At 57.2% G+C, this 15,518-nt stretch overlaps 1 protein-coding gene across 7 annotated transcripts; it reads left to right on the forward strand.

Annotated features, from left to right (window-relative positions):
- Positions 1–78: 78 nt before the first annotated feature.
- On the forward strand, positions 79–15,470 carry NDOR1 (NADPH dependent diflavin oxidoreductase 1; the record flags this gene model as incomplete). Of its 7 annotated transcripts, none has more annotated exons than XR_013930305.1 (15): positions 79–159; positions 1,202–1,336; positions 1,795–1,872; positions 2,302–2,399; positions 3,234–3,332; positions 4,006–4,107; positions 4,617–4,823; positions 5,174–5,295; positions 6,247–6,467; positions 6,846–6,953; positions 7,676–7,790; positions 8,696–8,842; positions 9,476–9,594; positions 10,490–10,702; positions 10,798–12,125. XR_013930305.1 is itself a non-coding variant. In XM_080401008.1 (15 exons), 15 exons carry the CDS (start codon positions 79–81, stop codon positions 15,405–15,407), a joined length of 1,872 nt encoding a protein of 623 aa, XP_080257134.1. In that variant the 3' UTR covers positions 15,408–15,470. The 7 variants fall into 7 exon arrangements, 6 of the variants coding, with proteins under 6 accessions (XP_080257134.1, XP_080257138.1, XP_080257139.1 ...); XM_080401008.1 differs by lacking the exons at positions 10,490–10,702; positions 10,798–12,125 and adding exons at positions 12,136–12,230; positions 15,263–15,470; XM_080401010.1 differs by lacking the exons at positions 10,490–10,702; positions 10,798–12,125 and adding exons at positions 12,136–12,230; positions 15,263–15,470 and having other exon boundaries at positions 83–148.
- Between the last annotated feature and the right edge of the window lie 48 nt (positions 15,471–15,518).

The following is a 15,518-nucleotide window of genomic DNA, read 5'->3' on the forward strand; positions in this document are numbered from 1 at the left end:
GGGGGGCTGGGGGGGGACGAGACCCCCGGCCCCGGCGCCTCACCAGGCCTCGGCAGGCCCCCTCGGCGGCGCAGGGTGATGACGTTGCAAGGGGGCGTGTCGCTGCGTGGTGACGCAAGCGGAAGCGGCGGGGCGGGGACTGTGCACGGTGAGTGCACGGTGGGTTATATGGGGGGGGGACCGGGGTGGGGGCTCAGGGCCGGAGCCCCGAGCCCCCGACCCCCCGCCCCGGCCCCCAGCTCCTGTCAGCCCCCGCTTAGCAGGGGGTGGGCGCACCCAGAGCGGCCCCAGGCCGGGTTGGGGGGTTCCTGCCTCTCCGCCCCCCCCCCCGGGGGCTCTGAGGGGAGCGAGGCCTTGCCCAGGGCCCGACGGGCCTGATGTGCATCCCAGAGTGCCCCCGCTGGGAAAAACCCCAACTTTTTCCTGATGGCAAAGGGGGAATCCCTTGATGCTGCAGCCTGTCTGCGCAGGACTTGATTTGTAATGAGGCCAGTAATGTTCCCTCCTTAGAGTTTTTTTTTTAGTTATTCTGGATAATTTTTTTTTTAATATTCTAGTGATTAGGAGAGCAGCACATGCTGTCCATGGGGACGCTGGTGGTTTGCAGCTCAGTTTGCAGCTCAGGTGTCTGGGTTGGATTCCCTGCAGGCTGCCATTGCTGGTAATGCACAGGGCCCTTGCTGCTTGAGAGTGCACAGTGGAGAGCAGCGTGTGTCTTGCTCATAATCTCTCTCACTGAGCTTTCAGGCTTTTCCCCAGGCCCCCTCAGGTGGGGATTTCAAGGCAGACAGGTACACTTAAAACTAGAAATGCGGAACAGCTGAGCCTAGGGTGCACTGTGCCTGCAGTGATAGGGACAGTTAAAATGAGCCTAAATGTGAATTTTAGACCCCCAAGCCAGCCCCTTCCCTTTGCCCTGGCAGCAGGGACAAGGAGTGCGGAAGGGGGTGCTGCTCCCTCAATGCTGTGCAGGGGTGGAAAGAAAGCCCAGGGCCCTCGGATCCCACTGCTGTCTCCAAACTATCCCTGTGCTTGCTGTTTGCAGCAGCAACCCCATGAACGCCACCTGAACCCACAGGCATCGGCACTCCTTTGAAGCCTGGGTGGGTGTTGGTGTGACGCCCAGCCCAGAGTGGGTCAGGCTCTGTCTCCCCTCATCTCCCTTTGCCTCCTGATAATTCTCTGGTTTTGTGTCTTGCAGATGGTGGAACGGAAACTCCTTGTTCTTTTTGGCAGCCAGACTGGGACGGCTGAAGACACAGCCGAGAGAATTGGCAGAGAAGCCAAGCAACGACACTTCCAGTGCAGAGTAGAGGCCCTGGACAGCTATGACGTGGTGAGTAGTGGTGCAGAGGGGTGCTCCAAGCAGTTCTGGTCTTGCTCCATCTCTACCAACCCCATTTCTGGCACTTGGGCATCCTCCACCTTTGCTGTGACCTGCTGTATTTCACCAGGTCCTGGCTCTGTGCCTTTTCTGAGGGCAGCTTGTGTTAACTCAGCTGAAAGGGTGTGAAAACTGAGCAATGACTGTTGGGATAGAGTCCGTGTTTGATGACAAATACTCAGCCATACCCAGTAAGGCGAGGAGCACCGAGGAGCTGATGCTGCAGGCAGCGTGTGGGCAGCAGATGCTGCTGCAGTGCCTGTAGAGGAGGTTGTGCCACTACTTGGGTTTTATTCCGAGTGTGGCCTGTCCATTAACTCGATGCGATGTGAGCAGCCGTGTCAGGACAGCTGGGACACGTGTCTGTAGGCTGCTGACCTGAATGTGCCTTTCCATGTTTGTGCCCACAGGCCAACCTCATCAACGAGGTGTTGGTGGTATTTGTATGTGCAACCACTGGCCAGGGTGACCCACCTGACAACATGAAGGTAGGATGTGCTCCTGTCCATGCTGCTTTTATATTCCTGGTCCAGTGACTGGATTTCTCTCTTGAAGCAGCTTGAGCAGTGGTTGGTTTTGGAGGGGGGAGCTTTGGAGCAGTACTAGTTGCATCTTGTGTTCCTTAAGGGACAAAGGCAGGGAGCTGGTGAGGTTTCAGCAGCTCAACAGCTGAGAGGGGCCCCACTATCGCAAGAGCCATGAGCTTGCGGAGAGCTCACAGAGCATCGCCCTCCTGGCAAGTAGTAGCGGTGGCTACTTTCAGGGGTCACTTCTGCAGAAGGCCATGCTCCCCACTCAGTTGGGACTCAGCAGAGGACAGGAGGGACCCAGTGGGTGGGTGAATGGCGAACTAGGGACAGGCAGGCAGGGAAGGCTTCCCTGGCAGTAGCGTGACTCCCAGGTTGTGTCCTTCATAGATGTTCTGGCGGTTTCTGTTCCGGAAGAACCTGCCACCCGGTTCCCTCTGCCAGCTGGACTACGCTGTGCTGGGCCTTGGTGACTCCTCCTATCCCAAGTAAGCAGCTCTGTGGCTCCTTGCCTGCCCGTGACACCTGCTCCTCACAGCTCTGGCTGCAGGCGAGACCAGAGTGGCTGGAGAATGAAGAGGGTAAGGGGAGGCAGAGTCTGATTGTAGAGCAGCAGCTCAGACTAAATGTAATTCCCGCCAGCCTTAAAAATCCTTTCCCTACCAGCCCGTGTCCCTCCTAACCCCCAGGAATTTGGCTTCTGCCTGTTTCTTTCCTCCCAGCCTCTTCAAGCAGATGCTTTGCTGCAGTGTGTCAGACATCATTTTCCTGTAGTTATTGCGGCCATTCAGTTCTCTGTCTGAATTGGAGGAAAGCCCGTGCCACAGCAATTTCAGTGGACCAAGCCAACGTGAGGCGTGAAACATAGAGTTTTAGGTGGCAGCTAGCCCCGTTGGTCCCAGTTCTGTCTCAAAAGATTGTTCCCATGTGCCCGAAAGAGCTGTAGGGGTGGGTGTAGGGGGGGGGGGGGGAGTGTGCCTGAGCTCTGTGAGGCAGTAAGGGGACAAAGGGAAGGAAGTGTTTCTCTGCTTGGGGCACAAGCTGCCCTGAAGGGAAACTGGACCTTCCTGAGTCCCTTCTGGGAGCTGGGTACAGCCTGTGTGGCCTAGCAAGTGGCAGCCAGCTGCTTCTCTCAGCTGCCCCAGGATGGAGGCATAGGCTGGGCAGGGCACGGGGCCAGGTTGTGCATGCTTGCTCTGGCTGGACCTGCCTCTGTGCTGCTCTGGCGTAACCCTGGCAGCGTGTGCTGGCTCATGTAGCCAGCACCTGCTGTTCTGCTAGAGCAGCCCTGCCCTCTGCAGCTGCGGTTATTCTTTGCTCAGGTTTAATTTTGTTGCGAAGAAGCTGCACAAACGGGTGCTACAGCTTGGGGGCAACCCTCTGCTGCCAGTGGCGTTGGGAGATGACCAGCATGACTTGGGGTAAGAGCCCAGTGGAGGGGTGGCTCGAGGGGGAGCCCTGGGGTGCACTGCAGTTTTGTCCTCAGCCTGATGGCAGGGCTGTGTATGCTTTACCCAGCCTCAGGGACAGCAGCGTGATGCTCCCCACCATGAGACTCCTCCTGCACCCCAGACACGACCAGCAGCCTCCTGCTGCTCTCTGTGCTGGTCTCTGCTCATAACTCTCCGGTGCCAGGACCTGGGTCACTTCCTTCTCCAGGGTGTCCCACAACCCCCAGCATGTGCCAGTGTCTCCTGGCTCTGCCCCAGTCCTGTTCAGACCAGGGGACAGCTGTGTCACACTGCCACATACCTGGTGGCATTACAGCAGCCTGAACTGTGCTGGTGTTCTCCTCACGTGGGGCAGAGGCTGTGTGTGGCTCAGGGAGCTGGTAACTGCCACTGGTTGTGCTGGAGGGGTTGGTTCTGTTCAGCTGCCAGTGGTTGGGCCCTAGAGAGCAAGTGAGTGCTTAGGGTGCCAGTGACATTTCCAGACCTGAAGCAGGAAGGGAACGGCATGGAGCAGATCTGCAACGAAAGGGGAGCAGAGGTGGTTGCCCAGGGGTGGCCCAGAGTTGTCCCGTTGCAGGGGTAGCAGCACATGAGCCTGAAGGGATGCTGCTGCACTGCTGCAGCCCGAATTTCCTGCTTGCAGGCCGTATGCAGTGGTTGATCCATGGCTCCTGGCCTTATGGGACAAGATCCTTGCCTTGTATCCTCTCCCTCCTGGCCTTGAGATCATCAGCGCAGATGTACGGTGAGTGCACAGGTTGGGCAGGGACTGGAGCTGGCTGGTATGAAATGCCGTGTTTCCTTGGCAGTTCTCCAGGGTGGAGTTACGCTCCACTTTGACCAGGAAGCCTTCTCACACGGCTTCTGGTGTCCCAAGTATCCCTTGAACTTTGGCCATGGGTGGCCCATCTCTCTCTGGCTGGGATGTCCCCTTGTCCCCTGGGTATGTGTGTAGCTGCCCCAACAGGGTTCTGCCCATCTTGCTGTCCTGATGTGCCTCTGCCCTTGGCAGACCTGCCGAGCGTGTATGCCCAGCCAGCCTCCCTCTGCCTGCTCTGGAGCTTTTGGGATCTCCTTCCCCTGGCAGTCTGCATTGCGTTCCCTTACCGTGAGCCAGGTGCAGGGGACAGGGATGATGAGTGTTGGGTATGGTGAGAGACTTCAGGCTTCTCCCTGCCTCCAGCCTCTAGCACTACAGCAGCAGAGGAGCTGTGGCATGGAGGTAACCATGCTGCATTGCTCTCCTCCCCACAGCCTGCCCCCAAAATACACCCTGCACTACCTGGCTGAGGACTCCCTGCACCCCGATGGTGACGTGCTCCAGCCATCAGCACCCAGGGCTGTTCCCTCTGAGCTGCATCCCTTCGCTGCCCGGATGGTGTCTAATCAGCGGGTGACAGCAGAATCCCATTTCCAGGATGTCCGGCTCATCGAGTTTGATGTCACGGGCTCAGGCATCACGTGAGAATTTTCCTGATTTCCCCCAAGCTTTGATGTGTGGGTTGGGGTGTCCAACAGCCTGCCTTTCTCTCCCACTCTCCTTCAGTAATATCTGAGGCTACGGCCTTGTGGGCATGGTCCCTGCTGCACTGTCCCCCTCCATGACAAAGTCAGGGGTGTATAGCAGTGTGGGTCCTGCCCGTGGACCAGTTCTTGTCTTTAGAGCTAGGTTAGAGAGCACAACGGTAGTGACACTGGAAATCTGGCAGAGTTGTGGCCTCCCCCCTGGTGCAGGTGCTGGTTGGGGTGGCGGTGCTGTGCCCATGGGCTTGCTCCTTGGCTGCGCCTGGCAGGTCCTGCTGCTTCCACAGGTTCAGTGCAGGGGACGTGGTGATGATCCAGCCCCAGAACTGCCCTGAAGACGTGCAGCAGTTCTGCCAGCTCCTGCGCCTGGACCCAGACAGACGCTTTGTGCTGAAGCCCACGGAGCCCGGTAGGTCCTGCCTGCTACTCCTTTCCTTCCCTGCTGGGACAGGACAGCCTCTGAGCTCTGGCCCACCTGAAGCTCTGCTTTGCCTTTGCCGTAGACCTGGTTAATAGGGAGCTGGGAGTGGCTAATGGGTACAGGACACCTGCCTGTCTCACAGTACGGGGGGCTCTCCTTCCCTCCCAGCGCTGCGCACACGTGGATCCCGCATTAGGGCCAGTGCTGAGCTGCCTTGTGCCTTTGCAGCCGCCAGCACAGAGCGTGGAGGATCCTGTAGCCTCCCAAACCCGAAGTCGGGAAGCTTGTGCCTCCTTGCCTGGGACATGCAGGTCTCCCCGCTCTGCCTGCACCCCAGGGACCTTCTGCAGGTGGTTCTGCAACCACAAACCAGCATTAACAACTAGAGCAACCTCTTGGTGGCTCTGAGAGTTTTCTCTCCTTTCCCCTGAGTGCCCATTCCTCCTCCATCTTTTGTGTGTCTGTCAGTGTTGGGATTTTTGCCTGGCAGACAAACCCAAGAGGAATCCAGGCTGCTTCTCACACCATTGGGAGAGAAATAGGAGATAAGAACAGGCCTGACACATATGACACTGCTGGTTATTTGCACTGCACTGTGTGTGGGTGAGGTGGGACTCATATGGATGAGGGATTGTCCTAAAGCACTTGCATAAAGGGACAGCTCAGCACTGCTGGCTTTCTCTGCTGCAAACCTGTGGGTTTGGAAAGCAAGCTGGGGAGAGCAAGAGGGAGTGCAGGCCCAAGGTGGGGAGCAACAATGGCAGTAGTTAAAGTTGGCTTCACTAGCACGTTCACGCAACCTGTGGGTGCCTGCAGGCAGCAGGGCTGCCCTTATTTGGGTGCCTGGGGAGCGGCAGAGCTGTGGGGGCAGCAGGTGGGCAGTGCTCAGGCATCCAGCCTGGTGCTGGCCCCGAGCTCTCCCTGTGCCTTGCCTTGCAGGTACATCCCTCCCTGCCCTCTTGCCACAGCCCTGCACCATCCGGCACCTGGTCACTCACTACCTGGACATCTCCTGTGTGCCACGACGCTCCTTCTTTGAGCTCTTGTCCTACTTCTCTACAAACGAGCTGGAGCGGGAGAAGCTGCAGGAGTTCAGCTCTGCGCAGGGCCAGGAAGAACTATACAGCTACTGCAACCGGCCCCGCAGGAGCACGCTCGAGGTAAGGCTGTGGGGGGAGCGTGGCAAACCCACTTCATGAGGGCTGTGCCGTGGCATAAAGCGCCCAGGCGAATGATCAGCCATGATTTCTTGGCTGGGGAACTTCATCTACTTCACCCACTTTCTGGTGTCCTTGGATTTCTCCTGGTGGTTAAGACCTCCTCCAAATCCTTCTGGGCTGTGTGGTGGGCCCTGTGCTGCAGCCTGTGGGTGAGAGGAGGGCAGTGGGACAGTGCGGTTGGTGCTCAGAGGTACCCGGTGCGGTGCCTTTGGTCGAGGGCAGCGTGGCACAGCAGTGTGGGACAGCCGCTGACGCCCCGAGAAGCAGGCAGGATGCCTTCTGGGGTGTACCAGTTCTCACCCTGCCTTGGCATTGCAGGTCATGTGGGATTTCCCTCACACCACGTGTGCTATTCCACCCGAATACCTGCTGGACCTCATCCCTCGCATCAGACCCCGTGCCTTTTCCATCGCTTCCTCCATGCTGGTAAGAGCTCAGCCTCACGTCAGGCTCCGAGCTGAGGGTCTGGCAGGGCCAGGGCTGACTGTTGGTGCGTGCTGCAGATGTTCAGGCTGTACCCCCAGGCCCTCTGAGCACCCACAGCCCACCCGAACTGCTGCCGCGCTGTGAGCCTGCGGCAGCCTGCTATGCTGGGTGTAAACCCCAGGGCTGTGCCAGCCTCCGGGTTAGGGCGCTTGCCCTCCGGTGGCCCTGCAAGAGCTGGGGCTGGCCCAGTGTGCTCCAGAGGTCTGGTGTCCTCGTCACAGGGAGCGGTGGGATGTGGTGCGGTGGAGACTCGAGTGTCCCGTGTGGTGTGGCCATGGAAGGGGGAGTGCTGCTTCCTGCCGCTGCCGGGAGGTGGCAGCGGGACCTGGCCCGGGTGGCTTGGCAGAGGTCAGCCCATGCACGAGTGGCATTTGTCCTCCATGGGAGCCTCTTGGGTTGGACAGCCTCTGTCACTGTTGCCAGCTGTGCAGGGCCTTCCCACAGCAGTGCTTCTCGGGAAAAACCCTCTTCCCCACTGCAAAGGTTTTGGGTAAGAGTGTGCTCCGTTCTGTGTCCGAGTGGGTGTTTCAGGCTGGGACAAATCTTGCAGATGCCCTGGCAGGAGCTGAGCACAGGCTTTGTCCCTGGAGGAGGCAGTGGGCTCTTCCTGCAGAGCTGGGCCGGGTGTCTTCTCATTTCTCATGACTCCTGTCTGGACACAGGCTCACCCTGACCGGATCCAGATCCTCATGGCAGTAGTGCAGTACAAGACGCGGCTCAGCAAACCCCGATGTGGTCTCTGCTCTACCTGGTTGGCTTCTCTCAACCCAGAGCAAGGTAATTGCTTGGACTCTGTGAGAACCCTGTGTGCTTGCCACAGAACACACCATTGATCCCGTGGGACTGCGGTGGAGCTGCGTGTGTGCTGGAGCTGCCTGGACCCTGGGTGGAGCACCACCACCATGGGGAGCTTCAGTACACTGGCTTGGCAGGATGGGCTGAACTCACCATAGCTGTCCTTCCTTGTGCTCCCATCCTCTTCAGAGCATGGCATGTTCCTCCAGCTTGCCCTGAGCTCCTGGTTTTCTCCCAGCTGCTCAACCCTCCTGCTCCCAGCATCAGCATGCCCTGCTGTCCCACAGTGGGCTGCTCCTGGCGTCCTGGAGCTGATAGTGCTTCGACTGCTGGACACCTCCAGCCCCGTAGCACCAGCTCTGGGAATGATGATCCTTCCTCTGAGCCCATCCATCCTGTCCTCCAAAGCCTGTGTGTGCTGCTCATCTGCTCTAACGGTGAGACACATCCATCTGGGTCCCCAAGCAAATTTGACAAGTTTGCAGGGTCTTCATGCTGCACAATGGTAGAGAATTGTTCTGTATGACTCCAGGGCAGGATTGGGTCTTCTTAGAGTATCTGTATGGGGATCTTCACCTCTCCTCTGGCTTCCAGAGGAGGCAAGTTTGGCCCTCCCTTACTCAACAGCCAGGCTGAAATCTCTGCTCACCTCCACCACTGTCTTCCCTGGCACCAGCTGGTGTGAAGAGAAGTGGGGCTCTTGCTTTGCTCTGGGGTTCGCTCAGGTGCTTGCAGAGACAGTGCCTTGGTGCTGGGGTGGTGGTAAGCCAGGTGCTGTCTGTATCTTCCGAGCATCCAGGAAGACCTGGATGCTTCACTTGCCCTCTGCAGGATGTCACAGGTGCAGTGGTGGTGGGGTGATGCTAGCTGGTCTGTTTGTTTTGCAGGTGATGTCCGGGTGCCTCTTTGGGTGAAGAAAGGAGGAATGAAGTTCCCAGCTGACCCCGAGACTCCTGTGATCATGATTGGCCCTGGCACAGGGGTGGCACCTTTCCGAGCAGCGATACAGGAGCGGGTGGCACAAGGACGTAGAGGTGAGGGATGGTCCTGGGAGGGACTTGGGATGCCCCTTGCTGCAGACAGGGCTGTGTTAAGCATATGGGAAAGAGGGACTGGGGGCTCCTGAGGGTTTGGACGGGCCCAGGCTTTGCTGTGTTTGAGCTGGACTCTGGGGCGGGTGAGCACCAGAACCTGATGTGTGCAGCCTGTGTGGTTATTCACAGGCTGTGCTGCAAGGTGGCTCCTTGGGTTGGGGCAGGGCTCTGCAGAGGTTCGCTCTTGGCTCTCTGCGAGGGGAGATGGGTTACTGAGCTCATATTCCACTATACAAGGAGTCATGCCTTGCCCCATCCTCATTCCCCTGGCTCAGCTGTGGATCTTGGCAGGCAGCTGAGGCTTGTGGAGGAGAACAGGCAGCCCTGGGGAGCTCTTCTTGCCCTGCCCGCCCCCCACCTTCTGCTTTTTCAGCACACAGGGGCCTCTGGCTACCACAGTTCGCTTGGCTTAATGCTCATACGGCTCCTGGCTCTTCCAGGCCTGTCAGCTAGGCGCAGCAGAGAGGTGAAAGCCTTGGGGCTCTGCCACAGGTCCCATGGGCACCAACAGTCCCCAACACTTGCAAGGCATTTGGTCCACCCAGCACAGCCCTTATGGTCTGCTGTCTGCAGGGAACTGCTTGTTCTTTGGCTGCCGCCAGAAATCCAAGGACTTCTACTGCCAGGCGGAGTGGGAAGAGCTGGTGACAAGGGGTTTGCTGACACTCTTCACAGCTTTCTCCAGGGACCAGGTTAGTTCCCAGAGGAGGAGGGTGGATACAGAAGCATCTCAGGCAGCACTGATGGGACTCTGCCAGTGTTTCTGGCCCCTATACCTGTTGGTATGGCCTGCATAGGGCCTGGTGGGGTGACACAGTGGTCACCTCGCTCCCCCACCCCATCTCGGTGCTGGCCAGGATCCCCAGCAGCATGGCAGTGCCACTGCCCAGCCAAGACATGTCTGGCTGAGTTGAGCTAGAAAGGTTGCTGTGATAGGGCTGGCAAGCACTGGAGCAGATAAAGTGTTAGCCAGCTTTGTTTGGCTGGACCACGTGAGTGATAAAAGGCTCCGAAGGCTCTTGGAGGGGTCATCAGGCAATAACCTTTCTTGGTTGAGTGCCACCCGCCCCATTGTGTGCCTGTGATCACCAGCTGAGGAGCTGGTCTCCATGCCAGCCCTCCCTGTGCCTCAGCCATACAGGAGAAAGCTCCCCGGCGGTACAAGCACCCCCACGACTCAGCCCTTCTGCTCCCTTATTTCCCAGGCAGTGTCTTTGGCGGGCAGCTTTCTTCCCTCTGCTCTGGGCTACAGGGCCTTTTGCATTGCCGGAGAGGCTTTGCAGGCTGGGACTCTGTTTCACTGCCCTGCCTTGTCCCTTGATGGCACTGAAAGCTCAGCCTGCCTTTGAAACAGAGATCTGATAAAAAGGGTCAGTGAGGAGTGGGTATTTCTGGGTAGCTCAGCTGCACCAGTCCTTTTCTCCTGACTGTGTGCATGCATTGACATGAAGCCAGCATCTTTTATCTAGTCACTTGTAAGGCATGAGTTCAATGTTTCTGTGAAGGCTTTCCAAGTCTTTGAACAGGAGCAGCGCTGCAGAGGTTTGTGGGATGACCACTCTGCCTTTTTTCTGATGGCTCACACAGTGAAGGGAGGACGTACTGCTCCCTGAATCTGGAGAGTGGCCCCAGAGCTTCCTCCTGCTCTCGCAGGCTCTGGAGGGACAGGACTTATATTGGAGTGTGCCTCCTGGCCTCCCTTCTCTGCCTGCTCTGTGGGGTGAAGCAATTTGTCACAACAGTCTTCTGCCACTGAGTCCTTGCAGTGCCACACAGGGAGGCGAGCAGGAGCACAGCCAGGTAGGATGTGCCACGTTGGGCCATTGTACCTATGGCTCTAGGAGATACCACAGCTGTTAACTCACCAAAAACTTGGTTTTCAACGACTCTGGCAGGAGCTGGGATGCTGAGCAGGATTTCCCTCTCCGTAAGGTTCCCTTTGCAGCAACCTTCTGTCACATCACATCTGCCCCACGGTGCAGACTGATTGATCCCAGCCTAATGCGACTGTCGGTAATTCTCAGCAGGATGCCCTGGGGTTTAGCTGAGATATCGTGACCTGAGTTTGTCACTGGAGTGCTCTCGTTTCTAGGTAGCTGCAGGTCCTTAAATGACCTGCTTGGAGCCCCAGCCTCAACAGAGCCTCTGTCAGCACTTAGCTGATTAATGTTAATGATGCTGAAGCCGAGCTACCAGCTGGCTGTGTCGGTGCTTGTGATGGGCTTGCTTACCTCCTGCATCGCCGGCGGCCGGTCCGAGCAGTAAAGCTGTGCCGTGGAGCCGCGTGGGACCTGCTGACCACGCGGTGACCAGCTCTTGTGACAGCCAGGGCTGGCTGCTGCTTGGGGTTGTTCCCACGCACACCTCCAGGCTGCAGCATGTAGGGAGCCTGAGACACAGCAAGAGCCTTGTTGCCTTTGAGGCTGGATGTGAGGGAGGAGGACCTCGGGAGGAGGCTGCGGCCCTGGCTCAGCTCACCTCACCGCTGTGCAGAGCCCGGTGTGGTGGGATGCAGGGTGGAGGGCCTGGCCTCCATCACAGTGTCACCTTTGTCGTGGAGGAGCCGTCAGTGCTGGCAGTGAATTCAGGCACGTTGGCAATGGTGTTCCTTTTGGGCAGAAGCCAGGGCCGTAGGCAGTTGCTTGGATGCGTGAAGTCCTGTGGATTAACCCTTTGGGAACTCTCCTTGGTCGGGCTATGCTGTGCCAAAAGCCAGTTGTATCCAGTCTCTAAGCACAGCAGAGAGGCAGGGAGTGGGACCAAGGCCGTCCCTCCCAGCTTTCTGCCCTTCCAAGCTGTTTCAGGTCTCCAGCAGGTGACAGGGCTGGGACCAGCAGCCAGGGATGTGGGGAAGGGTCTCTGCCCTGCAGCAGCCTGGGCACGGGAGAAGCCACAGAGCCTCCTGTGCCCATGCTGGGAGAGGGGAAGCAGGAGGGGCTGTTCACCAGAGCTGGAGCAGGCAGGGGGAAGCCAAAGGTTTCAAGGGGGCTACTTGGGGTGTGTTCCCCAGTGAAGCTCCTGCTGCTGCACCCATCTCCCACCAACCCATCCCAGTTTGCTGACGTGAGGTGAAGGGATCCTCTTCCCTGTGCAATAGTGGAACCAACTGCTTCTCCCAGTGCTTCCTGCTCTGGGGGGCTGTGCTGCCCTGCACTTTTGCAAACAGCCCCTGAGAACAGTCCCCAGGGGCTGCTGCCAGGGCTGGGTGGGCTCAGTGCCGTGTTTCCCTGCAGGAGGAGAAGGTTTACGTTCAGCACTGCATCCAGGAGAATGGAAGGCTGGTGTGGGAGCTGCTGAGCAGCAGGAGCGCTCATGTCTACCTGGCTGGGTGAGTGAGAGGTCTCCACACAGGCGCTGTGGTAGCGAGGCTGCACGTCACTGCTGCTCCCCCTTACTGGAGGCGTTCCCACAGCTCAGCCTCCAGAGTGAGCACACCCTACACCCTCCAGGTCTCTAGGGGCTCCGGGGGCTGGTGTAGAGGGACCAGCTCATTCCTCCTCTCCATACGTCCTGCTCTGCAAGCCCTGGCTGAGGGCCATTTCTCACCTATTCTGTGCTTCGATTAGAAGGGGCAGAGCTGGAATCGTGGTAAAGCTACTTCAGCTGACTCTGTGTGCCCATCCCTCCAACTGCCAGTGCCTGTGACCAGCATTGTCTGCCAGTGGGCCACCTGGCTTCTCACCCATGGCAAATCCATAACAACAGGAGGGCCCTGGTCTCTCCACACCCCTCTCCTCCAGTGGGTCTCTGTGAAACTGGAGAAGGAGGCTTGTGCTGCTCCTGTGACTGCTCATGTGGGCAGGAGGCTTTTAAAGCACAGCATACCAGGGTTCCACCATTGCTGGGGCTCGTGAGCAACAGCTTTTGGCCCCTCAGCACATTCTGGCTAGCTCTTTGCACCCAAAACTGCCTTCCTGGGGCAGGGACAAGCCACGTTGCACTGGAGCCTGCTTCCTTTGACAGTTTACCAGGTGCTTACTTTGAGCTGGTTGGAAATCTTGAACTGTTGGCTAAAAGGTGAGGTCTGGCCTTTGGAGGCAGAACATCTGCAGCTCCATTCCAAGCTCTGTAGCTTTTTTCCTGGGCAAAGCCCTTAACCTGCCTGCCCTTGCTGCTGCCTGTATGGCAAGGAGGAGGCTGCTCAATTGCTGCCTGGAGCAAGCGTTGTGAAATGGTTTGGGCTCCTTGAGCTGTCGAGAGGCTGGCGATGGTCTTTGTCGTGCACCCCACGACCTAGAAAGCACTGTGCAAACTCGTGCCTTGCTGTTGACACAAGCAGCAATTGCAGGGAGCACTTTCCTGCCTGTCTCCCACAAGAGCAGGAACTTCCCTGGTGCCTTGCAGGGTGAGACTGGCCCCGCTGCATTCCTGGGAGAAGGAGATTTTTGTTTACTGCCCAGGAAGCAGAGGCCAGGCCGCCCACCGCTCTGTCATTCACTGCTGCACCAGCGCTACTGCCTGGTCTGGCATTCCCTGCTGTGTCACTTCCTGGGGCACTTACCCCAAGCTCGTCATTCCTACCCGTGGATCGGGGGCTCGGGTTTGATTTCCTCCGTCAAGCTGCACTTGGGACTTGGGGCTGTGCCTCCATCCACAGTCCAAATGCTGAGACCGTTGGGCAGCTCTTGGGTGACCACTGGGCGTGGTGTCTTGATGGTTCTGTCCTCTCCTTCTTCTGTCCCCTTTGCTACTTTCTGGTGCTGATGGCGACACCCTGGGGGCTGCCAAAAAAGGATCAGTATCTTGCAAAGAGCAAGGCTTGCGCAGCAGTCCCCCTTGCAGGATTTTGCAGTGGTCATGAGGGTGTTTTAGACATGAAGGTTGCACTGAAACCCACCTCACTGGGGTCTTTGTCCCTGGCATGGGATGATCCTCAGCCCTGATCAGACAGGTGGGATCTGGGAGCCTCATCCTCCTTGTACAAGTGGCACCTGTCCTGTTTGCCGTGGGCGCTTTCCCACCCATCCTGAACAGCCCACACCACGTGTATCGATGCCCGGGATCACAGTGCCCCTGCCTGACCCACAGACTCTGAACTGCCAGTGGGTTGCCAAACAGGGGTGCAGCTGGGCTGGCCTGAAAGTGGCCTTTATTCCCCCCTAAAAATAGTATTCACAGTTTCAGCCATGCTAGGAGAAATATGGGGAAAGCGAATCCTGAGCTGTGTGGCCCTGAGCAGTGGCCCTGGGCTATGTAGCACGGTGTGTCTGCCTTGTCAGGCCCTTGCTGGCTGCGGTAGGGTCTGGGGAGCCAGGGCTGTATCTTCTCTGTGATTGTACCCAGGTTATCTTGCCCAGGGGCAAAAAGATTGAAAATGTGTCTCTTTTTCTGCAAAAAATAGATATCTGACATGTTTTCCATCACAAGCCCAACGACATTACATTGTACTTGTATATCAGTGCTTGACTCAGAAACAATAAGACTCTTCCAAAAAAAGAAGACCTCCTTTCTGTGTATTTTGGGATGTTAATCAGCTTCAAAAGCAAGTCAGAATTCTGCCTTATTCTTGGGAAACAGCAAGGACGTTGCCAGATTCTTGTGCCAATTGGAGCAGGCTGGGAAATTTTTTATTAGATGTTTTTTTTATCACAGAGTCAGTTCATCAAATGAAACTCTCCAGGAAAAAGTCTGATTTTCTTATTTCCCATAAGAAATAATGCACTTGGAAGTGTTGTTGTTTTGGGGTATTTTCTACATAGAAGCTCATGTTTCCTTCACCATTTCTCTTATTTTGAGGTTTAAACTGTCTTTGGTTACAAATGTCACCATCAAAACAATCTTTTCAGATTTCTTGAAAGGTGGCAGCAGATGGACGGAAGCGGCTGCTCCTTCGCAGCAGTCATCTTACCCAGCTCAGGATCAGACATGTTTTACATCCAGTGTTTCCCGAGATGAAAGGACAGTTTTCTGCCCTCCTGCCGATAATTTAGGACTCATACATATTTCCCGTGTCCTTCTAATGAGGGGGATGGGAAGTGGAGCAATATGGGGGCCAGAATTAAGGCTCCTGAGCTGTGTGATGCTCCTTCACCAGGGACTGGGTACTGTGGCCACATCTTTGCCTGCAAGTGCCAGCCCTGAAAATCCCTGTGTGGATAACGGCACTGCTCTCTAGGGAGTGGTACGAGCTGCTTCTTGAAGGCTGTCATTTATTCAGTGCCAGGCAGCCTGTGTTGCAGGGTGAGGCAGGTTCCCCCTGCTGTGGTGCAGCAGCAGCCTGCGCTGTGTGCCAGGGACGACGGGGTCAGCTGCAGGGACTGCTGCCCTGCTCGTGGGCTGCCTTGCCAGAGCACTGGGGCTGCAGATATGCCCTCATTTTTGCTGCTTGCCCTCTAAAGTGCTGCCTACTGTCTCTTCCAGGAATGCCAAGCAGATGCCAGCGGCAGTGGCTGAAGCCCTGCAGTCGGTGATACAGTTGGAAGGTGGCCTGTCACCCTCTGAAGCAGAGGAGTATTTAACAGCCCTGGAACGGTCCCAGCGCTTCCAGTCTGAAACCTGGTCGTAAGCCTGGCTCCCTGCCTCCACTTTGCCCATGAACTCTGCCTGAATAAAAGAGCCAGAAGAATGATCCACTTCTGGCATCGTCCTTGGGCCGCGATTATCCCAGCCAAAACAG

The sequence above is a fragment of the Falco punctatus genome (assembly GCF_963210335.1).
Source record: "Falco punctatus genome assembly, chromosome: 9".
NCBI classification, from domain to species: Eukaryota; Metazoa; Chordata; class Aves; order Falconiformes; family Falconidae; genus Falco; species Falco punctatus.